Source organism: Mobula hypostoma, chromosome 2, assembly GCF_963921235.1.
Source record: "Mobula hypostoma chromosome 2, sMobHyp1.1, whole genome shotgun sequence".
NCBI lineage: Eukaryota > Metazoa > Chordata > Chondrichthyes > Myliobatiformes > Myliobatidae > Mobula > Mobula hypostoma.
In genome coordinates, this window is record NC_086098.1 from 74,796,924 (window position 1) to 74,809,022 (window position 12,099).

General features: G+C 40.1%; 2 protein-coding genes across 3 annotated transcripts in view; one reads left to right on the forward strand and one right to left on the reverse strand.

The window, feature by feature from the left end:
- The window catches only part of mcph1 (microcephalin 1), a 292,116-nt gene that overhangs the window by 175,955 nt on the left and 104,062 nt on the right, over window positions 1-12,099 (reverse strand). The gene's annotated exons all lie outside the window — the stretch shown is intronic.
- angpt2a (angiopoietin 2a) overlaps window positions 1-12,099 on the forward strand; it is a 101,015-nt gene that overhangs the window by 74,485 nt on the left and 14,431 nt on the right. Inside the window, exon 8 of the mRNA XM_063038940.1 lies at window positions 9,059-9,189. Coding sequence (XP_062895010.1) covers window positions 9,059-9,189 — 131 coding nt within the window. The remainder of the gene's footprint in view (window positions 1-9,058; window positions 9,190-12,099) is intronic.

Consider the following 12,099-nt stretch of genomic DNA (forward strand, 5'->3'; position numbering starts at 1 on the left):
AGTGTCGCTGCATAGAGCACAAACCCAAATACAGCAGTTTATTTACCTTGTCCCTACCATCATAAAAAGCACCTTATAACCTGCTGAGGAGTCTTCAGGGGATTTTGTAAAATGTATCAATAACAATTATATTTTTAACCCAAGTAAACCGAAGAACAGCTAGAAAGTTGTGCTTTGCTGCTTCACATCCAAACTAAATATTTTTGCATCTGGAAACAATTTTGGATCTTTAGCGCTATAAACTTTGGAAAGATTATGTAATGTTCCGCAAAATCTGTAAAAGTAAACTGCAATTTCTATAAGTAGGTTATAATCGTTACATTTTAGTGTAGACTCCAGTAAAATCAAGTAAAAGAATATTTCCTCTCAAAGGTTTTTTTACATTTGTGGCAAATTCAATGATTTTACCATGAGAACCATTTTTTTCTACTAAATCTGACCACATACTGATTGTCACAAACTAAAAGTCCTGCACTCACCCTGAAGCAGAAACAGTAACCCTAAAATAACTATGAAGCTGTCAATATCCAGTGCCCTTCCTTCGAGATTTTTCACAACTGTTTCATTAAATCAGTGGAAAATGGATGGCTGCATTTTTCAATGAGCAGTAATGAACACTGCATCGTGAGTGAGGATTTCAGAAACTTCACCTCAAATGGGCTCTTCAAAATGAAAATTTTCAAAGAGAATACCGAAGAACACAGAAAAAAATAAGTAGTGCAATCAACAAGTAAAGTTAGTTTACTTTGAGGTTAATCCAATCCCATCATAATCATAAATATCCTCATTTATAATTAATGCAACATTACAATAGTATTTTCTGAAATCAATCTAAGATTAGCTTTATTTGTCACATGTACATTGAAGCACATAGTGAAATCTGTCGTTTCTGTCAATGACCAACACAGAATGAGGAAGAACTGGGGAAGCCCGCAAGTATCTCCATACTTTTGGCACCAACACAACAGGCCCACAAATTCCTAACCTATCCCGTATGTCTTTCTGGAATGTTGCAATCTGGACTTCCTGCTCAGTCTTGACTTTACTGGAAAACGCACTGTTGCTGCAACTGTTAAAATGTATTCTGTACACAAAGGAAAACTAATGGAATGTTTACCCCTTTTCTGAAGATGAATATGATTTTTGGATTTGGACATCATTGACAAACCCAGCATTGGCTAGCCAATCTGCCCGGTAAAGCTACTTGTCTTTGCTAAGCAAACTCACAGAGCAGTTCAGTGTCAATGACATTTCACTCTCTCTGAAGCCAACCACAGGTAAGATCAGACATGGATGGCAAGTCTCCTTCCCTGGAGGACTAGTGAACCAGATGGGACTTTGAGGATCAATGAGATTACTGGATGAAGTTGTAACCTTCTGGGTGGGGATATGACCTTGGACTGTGAGTTTGGTGAGGTGCAGGAAGGTTGTTGAGAGAGAAAAGTAAGGTACATGTATTCCACAAGGTGATGTATGGGAAACCTGATTCAGATTCCTTTTTGCTACTATTGTTTTGTTGTTGTTGCTGTTTCTTGTGTTATTCTGGTGATCATTGTGGGCATGCAATGTTGGCATCAGAATGTGTGGCAATACTTGTGGGCTGCCATCCTTAGATTAGACCATATGGCACAAAAACAAAATTGGGCCATTCAGCCCATTGAGTCTGGTCTGCCATTCCATCATGACTGATTTAATACCCCTCTCAACCCCATTTTTCTGCCTTCTTCTCCATAACTTTTTCTCCTTGGAGTGACAGAGGATGAGAAGTGACCTGATAGAGGTGTATAAGATGATGAGAGGTATTGATCATGTGGATGATCAGAGGCTTTTTCGCAGGGCTAAAATGGCTAGCATGAGAGGGCACAGTTTTAAGGTGCTTGAAAGTAGGTACAGAGGAGATGTCAGGGGTAAGTTTTTTTTAATGCAGAAAGTGGTGAGTGTGTGGAATGGACTGCCGGTGACAGTGGTGGAGGCGGATATGATAGGGTCTTTTAAGAGATTCCTGGACATGTATATGGAGCTCTGAAAAATAGAGGGCTGTGGGTAACCCTAGGTAATTTCTAAGGTAAGGACATGTTTGGCACAGTTTTGTGGGCCAAAGGGCCTGTATTGTGCTGTAGGTTTTCTATGTTTCTATTTCGCATAGTGCATGAGTTGGCTCAAGCACACTAGGAGATGACACTTGCTTGACCAAGAGGACCCAGTATCTCAATAATTGCATAGAAGACTACAGCACAATACAGGCACTTCAGCCCACAATGTTGTGCTGACCTTTTAACCTACTCTCAGATGAACCTAACTCTTCCCTGCTTCATAGCCCTTCGTTTTTCTATCATCCTTGTGCCTATCTAAGTGTTTCTTAAATGTCCCTGATGTATCTACCTCTACCACCACCAATGGCAGGGTGTTCCATATGCTCACCACTCTCTGTGTAAAGAACTTACTGGTGACATCTGTACATACATTTGGCATCGATATGTACAGCTTTTATAGACAGGATTACTTGATTCTATTCATCAAAAGTCAGAGGTAGGAGAATATATAAAATAAAGCCAACAAATATCTGTTGAATTGCACTCATAGTCAGAGTGGGATAGCACAGAACAGGCCCTTTGGCTCATCTAGTCTGTGCTGAACTATTATTCTGCCTTGTCCTATCTACCAGCCAATATACAGTCACTTCTGAGGGACTTCGGAAAGACAGAGAAGGAATTTCACAGTAAACAGGAATGAAAATCCAAGGCACTTATTGTTGATCGTTCAATCAGAGCTTTTTAAAACACTCAACGATTGCTTGGACTTCATAGGGTCGTGTCACATTCCAAAAAATAATCTCAGGTTAACATAAACAAGAGGAATTCTGCAGATGCTGGAAATTCAAGCAACACACATCAAAGTTGCTGGTGAACGCAGCAGGCCAGGCAGCATCTCTAGGAAGAGGTACAGTCGACGTTTCAGCCCGAGACCCTTCGTCAGGACTAACTGAAGGAAGAGTCAAATCTCTTACTAACTCTTCCTTCAGTTAGTCCTGACAAAGGGTCTCGGCCTGAAATGTCGACTGTACCTCTTCCTAGAGATGCTGCCTGGCCTGCTGCGTTCACCAGCAACTTTGATGTGTGTTGCTCAGGTTAACATAACTTGATTACAATATTTCTTGTTTTTTTCAAAATTTAATTCATATCTGTTCATTAAACGGTAGCCATCAAATGTAGCCGATGACAAAATCTACACAAATCTTGCTATGAGCTTGACAAAGAAACTAGGAAAACAAATGAATAGAAGTCCTGTTACTTCATTCTCGGAAGAACTAATTGCCAGAAAATTTTCAGTGACCATTGGACTTGTTGGTAATAAAATAAGGCCAAGAATGTCACTTTTTACCTTTTAATGCATTTTCTATAAACATATAATGAAACATGAGTATGAAGTGGTCAAATATACCACCAGCTTTTCTCTTGGCAATGTCAACTGTACTAAATAAAAAATTTCCCATAACATTTTATTCAGTTCAATTATCCAACTTATACACAGATCCAAAAGCAACATATCAAATTAAAAACAGACATATAGAATGAACTGAATGGCTCACGATCCTGGAATATTACTTATCATTACATCAGTACACTAAAGTGGAAATGTACAGACCTCGTGCTTTAATTCTGGAATGAGCAATAACCAAGGGCAACACAAGTGCAGAACTGTTAATGAATACCTCAATTATTATGAACATCATTACAACTACAATTAAGTTGAAAGATTATAAACAAAAAAAGGCCAAAACTCAGTTCAACTTTAGGAGAATGGTCTTACAGAGAACATAGGGCTGCACAATGCTAACACAACTCAGGGGTCGGACTTTAGAGGTCAATTCTGCTGGTGTCTTTAAGGAGTTTGTGCATTTTCTGCATAACTGCGTGAGTTTTCTTTGGGTGCTCTGGTTTCCTCCCACAGTCCAAAGACCTACCGGTCAGTAGGTTAATTGGTCATTATAAATTGTCCTGTGATTAGGCTAGTGTTAAATCGGTGGGGTGCTGGGTGGCCCGACTTATTGGTCTGGTCAGGCCTGTTTTGTGCTGCATCTCTAAATCAAATAGAACAGTAGAGCACAGTACAGGCCCTTCAGCCCACAAGCTACTCAATCCTTCCCTCGCAAATAGCCCTCCATTTTTCTATCTGCCTATCTAGGAGTTTCTTAAATGTCCCTAATATATAATATACACTGCTACGGGCAGAAGTTCCCACTTGCTTTAAAAAGGCAACAATTATACCAGTCAAAGAAGAACAATGTGGGCTGCCTTAATGACTATCACCTGGTAGCACTCACATTGACAGTGATGAAATGCCTTGAGAGGTTGGTTATGACTGAACTGAACTCCCGCCTCAGCAAGGACCTGGACCCATTGCAATTTGCCTATCGTCACAATAGGTCAACAGCAGACACAATCTCCATGGCTCTTCACATGACTTTAGACCACCTGGACAACACAAACCCTACATCAGGATGCTGTTCATCGACTATAGCTCAGCATTTAATACTATCATTCCCACAATCCTAATTGAGAAGTTGCAGAACCTGGGCCTCTGTACCTCCCTCTGTAATTGGATCCTCAACTTCCTAACCAGAAGACCACAGTCTGTGTAGATTGGTGATAACATACCCTCTTCGCTGACAATCAACACTGGCGCACCTCAGAGGTGTGTGCTTAGCCCACTGCTCTAATCTCTGTATACACATAACTGTGTGGCTAGGCATAGCTCAAACACCATCTACAAATTTGCTGATGATGCAACCATTGTTAGTAGAATCTCAGGTGGTGACGAGAGGGCGTACAGGAGTGAGGTATGCCAACTAGTGGAATGGTGCCGCAGCAACAACCTGGCACTCAATGTCAGTAAGATGAAAGAGCTGATTGTGGACGTCAGGAAGGACAAGATGAAGGAGCACGTACCAATCCTCATAGAGGGATCAGAAGTAGAGAGAATGAGCAGCTTCAAGTTCCTGGGTGTCAAGATCTCTGAGGACCTAAGCTGGTCCCAGCATATCGAAGTAGTCACAAAGAAGGCAAGACAGCGGCTATACTTTATTCAGAGTTTGAAGCGATTTGGCATGTCAACAAATATGCTCAAAAACTTCTATAGTTGCACCGTGGAGAGCATTCTGACAGGCTGCATCACTGTCTGGTATGGAGGGGCTACTCTCTGCACAGGACCGAAAGAAGCTGCAGAAGGTTCTAAATCTACTCAGCTCCATCTTGGGTACTAGCCTACAAAGTATCCAGGACATCTTTAGGAAGCGGTGTCTCAGAAAGGCAGCATCTATTATTAAAGACCTCCAGCACCCAGGGCATGCACTGTTCTCATTGTTACCATCAGGTAGGAGATACAGAAGCCTGAAAGCGCACACTCAGTGATTCAGGAACAGCTTCTTCCCCTCTGCCATCTAATTCCTAAATGGACTTTGGAGCTTTGAACAATACTTCACTTTTTTAATATACAGTATTTGTTTTTGCACATTTTTAATAATCTATTCAATATACGTAATTGATTTAGTTGTTTATTTATTATGTTTTATTTTATTTATTATTTTTTTCCCTCTCTCTGCTAGATTATGTATTGCATTGAACTGCTGCTGCTAAGTTAACAAATTTCACGTCACATGCCGGTGATAATAAACCTGATTCTGATTCTGATACCACCATCCCTGACAGAGTGTTCCACACACTCACCACTCTGTGTAAAGAACTTTCCTCTTACATCCCCCCACCCCCCCATCACCTTAAAATTATGCCCTATTCTACAGCTCAGGACATAGAACAGTACAGCATAGGAACAAGGCCTTTGGCTCATAATGTTGTGCTAAACTAATTAAAACTAGTATATAAATGCCAAATTTAACCAAACCCTCTGCCTACATGATGTGCATATCCCTCCATTCTCTGCACATTCATGTACCTGTCCAAGAGCCACTTAAAGACCTCTACAGTATTTCGAGAGATTCAACACCTTCTGGGTGAAGGTTTCTCTTGATTTTAGTTCCAAGTAGCATAACCAATGGCCACTGGCTCTAGACACACATAACCTTGTATTTCTACCATCATCTCTGAAAACATTTGCAACCACCTCATTGCCTCGATATCCTTTTTATTATGCACATCAGACTCCAAATGTGGCTTGATTCAGATTTAACATACCTGTCTTCCTCAATTCCATGAAAATAACTATTTTGTTCTTTTGTTTTCTTTGAATGGCCTTGCCAACTTCTGGCACTACCTTCCGTCATTTTGGACTTTGTGCTCTAAGGTCCTATTGTTTGTCCATTTCGCCTTCAGTCACTACTTTCAAGTAAAGAGCAACCTCTACTTTCTTTCCACCTAAATGTGCTGCTTCTCCTACCTTGAATGTCTTCTGCTAAGTTTTGCCCATTCGACAAGTTTACTGATGTCAACCTACACTCTGTTGTACTCTTCCTCGATACTGAATCCTCCTCTCCAATAGTTGACGACCATCTGCACATCTAGAAATTGTGCTCAGTTACAAAACTTAAACTGGTAACTTGAGGAAAGACTAAGACATATTTTCTTTTCCCTCCTATCGGACCAAAGATACAAAAGCCTGAAAGCACATACCAGGTTCAAGAACAACTTCTACTCCACCGTTATAAATCTATTGAAAGGTTCCTCAGTACAATCACAATCTTCCTTGTTTTAACCTTACACTTTATTGTTTATCTGCACTGCACTTTCTCTGTAGCCATTACACTTTACTCTACAGTCTGCTATTATTTTACCTTGTTTACCTCAATACACTGTCATAATTTAATCCATATGCACTATGGTGGCGCACTCAACTGCAGCGGCTTCTCTGAGTCCAAACAAAGGTGTAATTGTTTATCCCTTATGTCTTTTACGATCACAAGACACTGCTAGATATTAACAACATCAAATACAGCAGATCTACCCCATCAGCAAGTTGCTTGATAGTGGTGGAGCTGGATTTTGTTGCACACCATCTTGCCGTCTGCTACAGGAAGGTGTGAGAGGCAGCACATGGTCCAACAAACTGTGGAAATCATTGTCTTTGAGTTTTTTTTTACAATCGCAAGGTCCTGTTAGAGATTGGTAAGGAAGAATACTGCAAGTCTGGTTCACCAGTACACTGGAAGACTGACAGTGGGGGATCTGTGTGGCCTTGGTTGTTGCGCAGACAAGGCCTTCTTGCAGCTCAGGGATGGAGACGCCAGAGGCAATGTGGTGCCATGGACGTCAATGCTGGGTTAGGGGCTGGCCCCACCTGTTAGTGCTGCCCTCCAGTGTTCACTTGGTGGAAGACAAGCTGGATTGCATTCATCTGCAGCATGGTGATCAGAATGCCACACACTTGTTTTTGCAGAAACGTAGCTCCAGAAAAATGTCCCATGGAACATTAATCTATAAGCCATGTCACTCAAGGACTTGAATTATATTTTTTTTGTGACTGCATGTTTACTGCCAGCATAATTATATGTGCTATATGTGCCTTGTGCTATGTGTGACTGTTGGTACCGTGTTTTGTACCTTGACCCAGAGAAACGTTGTTTCATTTGGCTGCATTCATGAGTATGGTTGAATGACAATTACAATTAAACTTGAACTTGACAAATTTCCCACTGTACCTCAGTACATGTGACAACATTAAACCAATTTACCAGCTTTGTGATGAGAGCGACTGTCGATATTCTGAGCCAGCAATTTGCACCAGTCCTGATGGAGGGTTTCAACTCAAAACGTTGACAATTCCTTCCTCCAACCCCTCACCCCACAGATGCTGCTTGACTAGCTGAGTCAGATTACTTGTGGCTCCAGATTTCAGCTTCCGCAGTCTCCCGTGCAGGTGAAGTGAGTACAACAGCTAGGAACTGTCAATTTCACCACCTGGCTCACAGCATTTATTTATTTACATACTTACTGAGTTACAGCACAGAATAGGCCCTTCCAACCCTTCAAACTGTGCCACTAGCAACCCCAGATTAACCCAAGCCTAATCTCAGGACAATTTATAAAGACAAATTAACCTACTAACCAGTACGCCTTTGGACTGTGGGAGGAAACTGGTACACCTAGAGAAAATCCACGCTTTTCACGGGAAGCAAGTACAGACTCCTTACAGGCGATGTCAGAATTGAATTCTGATGCCTCAAGATGTAATAGTGCAGTGCTCACCACTTCGCTACCTTGGCATACACAGTTTTCAGAATCAAAACAGAGTTTATTGCCATTATGGTAATATTTGGTGAGAAGTCCAGGAATTACCCTTCTCCCATTCAACCATCTTTAAAACACCTTTACTGTTTCACCAGTCAAACGCATACCACAATATTTTTCCATAGTTGCGATATCATTAGCATTGAAGGAAACTCAAAAACCAAGTTGTCAGAATCAGAATTCGGTATATCACTGGCATATATCGTGAAATTTGCTAATTTGTTTCAATAATTGGTACAAAATTAATGTTGCCTCTGCTCTTGACAATTCACACTACTTATGATGCAATGTTGGGAGCGGGGTGGCACAGTAATGTAGTGGTTAGCCCAGTCGCTTTTACAGTGCCAGCGTTCAGGGTTCAATTCCTACCTCTGCCTGTAAACCGTTTGTACATTCTCTCCGTAACTGACGTCCTGACGAAGGGTCTCGGCCTGAAACGTCGACTGCGCCTCTTCCTATACATGCTGCCTGGCCTGCTGCGTTCACCAGCAACTTTGATGTATGTTGCTTGAATTTCCAGCATCTGCAGAATTCCTGTTGTTTTCTCTCCGTAACTGAATGGGATTTCTCCTGCATCCCAAAGATGCATCGTTTAGGGTCGGTATGATGCACTGGCACTGAAAGCCTAGCCGCACTTGCAGGCTGCCCCCAGCACAATCCTCATTGACCTGATTTGACACAATATTTTTCGATGGTCATGTGACAAAAAAAGCTAAGCTTTAAGCTCTTTAATCTTTAGAATGCCACTTGTCAATAGCAAATCTTCAGCTGAATGGGAAAAAAAAATGACATTCTGTACTGATTTATTCCCTCTACAGAATCCATCTGAAAGGCTACAGTGGAACAGCAGGCAAGATAAGCAGTCTCAGCCAAATGGGAAATTCTTTCAGCACGAAGGATTCAGACAACGACAAATGTCTTTGCAAGTGTTCACAAATGGCATCTGGAGGTAAGAAGGAAACTTGGGTCTCCTGCACGTACTTCTTCTGTGGAGGACGTGCTGCACGTGTACAATGGTGTCAAGATGAGTGGGCAAAAACACACGTCAAGATTGGCAGATTTATGATATACAAATTCTGTTTTCATTTCATGAAGTTCAGGGAATTTTACCTAAGCTTTGAGCTCAGAATCATTTAAAATTCAAATTTATCAGAATTTCATCTGTTTATAATTAGGCAGATTATGGTGACTTAAATTATATTTTTATTACATCAAATTCTGAAACTTTCTAGTGTTTGGAGAAACTCCACAAAAGCAATCTTTTCTGCAGAAAAATTAGCTCTTCTTACCCAAGTTCTTGGTTGGCCAATTACTTCTTAGATATTTACCCTGCAAAGCTGACAGACGAGTTTTGTTGAAGTTCTATAATTGGAAGTGCCACTGCTAATTAGCATAAACTTGTAGATTTGCAGCTTGGCACACATGGATTTATGCCTGAAGACAGGGCAGAAATATTTGTACATTCTTTCTCACTAAAATACATTTCAGTACCACAATGAATAAACAAATACTCATGCTGATTTAACTTTCAAAATTTGACATCTTGCACATCTAGATACTAAAACAGTAAGGTGATATATAATGCTAGAGTACAAAGGAGTCCTTACTTTATTCAAGATCTTTTAAGTCATTTCTGAAACACAAGTGTAAAAGGAGAAATATACAATTGTTACTCCAGATCTGCTGCAGCATTAAAAAGTACTAGGATAAATAACACAGTAATAAAAAACAATAAATAAAAGTACAAAAAATAGCTTATATACATAGATTGATTCTGCATATATAAAGTGACGTAAGGTACAGAAGTGTCTGTACATAAGGTAACTCTGAAAGGAAATGATAAAGTAGTGATAATGTGGGGTGTGGTGGGGTGGATTAGTAGGTGGAGGTATTGATCAGCTTTACTGCTTGGGGAAAGTAAATGTTTTTGAATCTGTTGGTCCTGGCATGGATGCCACATTGTCCCAATCCCATCAGGGAGCAGACTAACAGTACATGATCAGGGTGGGTGGGATTCTTTATGATATTGCTGATCTTTTTCCAGTATCTTTCTGTATAATGTCCTTCATGGTGGGTAGGCTAGTGCAGTGATGCATTGGGCAGGTTTGACTACCAATTGTCAAATCTTGTCTGGCACAGTGCAGTTTCCATACCATGCAGTGATACAGCATAGTAGGATACCCTCTGCTGAGCAACTGTAGATCATGAGTATTGATGTGCTCACGAGTACTGAACATTTTGGCCTGAGACCCTTCACCAGGATTTGAAGAAGTCCTGATGAAGGGTCTTGGCCCAAAACATCAACTCTTTATTTCTTTCCATAGATGTTTCCTGACCTACTGAGTTCACGCAGCATTTTGTTTGTTACTCTTAACTTGATTGCCGGGTTGTTCCAATAGAAATTTATCCACTTCATCGTATTAAACTTCTCTTCAATTGTACCAGTCTATCTTGAAGTGCACCAGTCATGACTGGGCTTTTTAGTGAAACAGATCTTTTTTCTGTTAGATTGATTTAGAGTGCAATTAGATATATAGTTTCACAAGTGGCATTTGTTGTGTTTTTAATATTTTACTTATATTTAATAGTGCAAATATATTGTTTGATTAAGCATTTATTGTTGATTACATAACTCATTACACCACCACATCGTAAGCATGTGCCTCACTAAAGTAAGGATGAAGTAGACACATTTATCTAAGGCTCCCTAGATTGTTCTTTCGATTAGAGGCGATGAGCAAATTTTGAATTGATGACCTACCTGTTGAAGTACAGTGAGACATTAGAGTTTAAAAAATAAAAGTGCAGCATGTTTTTTCTTTGGAAAGGGAGAAAGAGACTTGAGATTAAAAAAAAGCGCAGCACGTTTTTAAATTTCTTTTTGAAAGACAGTCAAGTGTAAAAAAAAGGAAGAGGAAGGACAAAATTCACAGATTTATAAACAGTGAGTACTAGGTGATGATAATAATAAATAAATAGAGCAGAAATGGCTGGCTACATCAGAAAGTTAGATGTGTTCGATTGCTAACAGATAACTAGATTATGTATAATGAAAGGTTGAGAAGTATTTTAAAGCAAATTGAATAGCTGATGAGAAACATGTGCCAGTTCTGCCGAGTGCAATTTGTGGAACAGCATACAGTTTGCTTTGAATTTTGGGGGCTCCAACCAATCCAGCTGAAATATGCTTTATTAATATTATGAATGTAATATAAGTACATAGAACCAAAACTATTGTTGATTGCAGAATGCTTCAGGCTGCATAGGTGGAGTCAAAAAGAAGGAAAGTCCTTTTCAGCTTATGTGGTTGAATTGAAGAGATAGTCTCAGCATTGGCAGTTCATTGATGAGCTAATGATGCACTAAGAGTCTGTTTAGCCTGTGGAATCTTACAAGAAAGCACTAAAAAGCAGCTTCTATCTGAAGCACAGTTCACATTTAAAAGAGTAGGTGAAATCACTGTATCAATGGAAACAGCAGCCAGAGACACGATTGATTGTAGTCAGGAATCAAACTGATCATGTATAAAATCACACATCTAAATAGAAACCTGCCTGGCCAAACATATTGTGTTACCATTGTGGCAGGGGCTCACATACACCAGGTGAAACTTGCAAAAAGTGCAACAAAGTAGGTCACATACAAAGAGAAAGTCAGGCATTGAAAAATAATTGGACTGTACAGGGAAGGTATAAAGATTAAAAAGCCAAGTTGCAGATTCAAAAACTGCACTTATGTGCAGCATGTTGATGAAAAATCTGATATTGATGAGAGTGACACAAGACTGGATAGCCTTAGGATTTATAATGTGAAAACCAACAAGAGACAAGCAATATGGCTTGTACCAGAAGTGAATGGC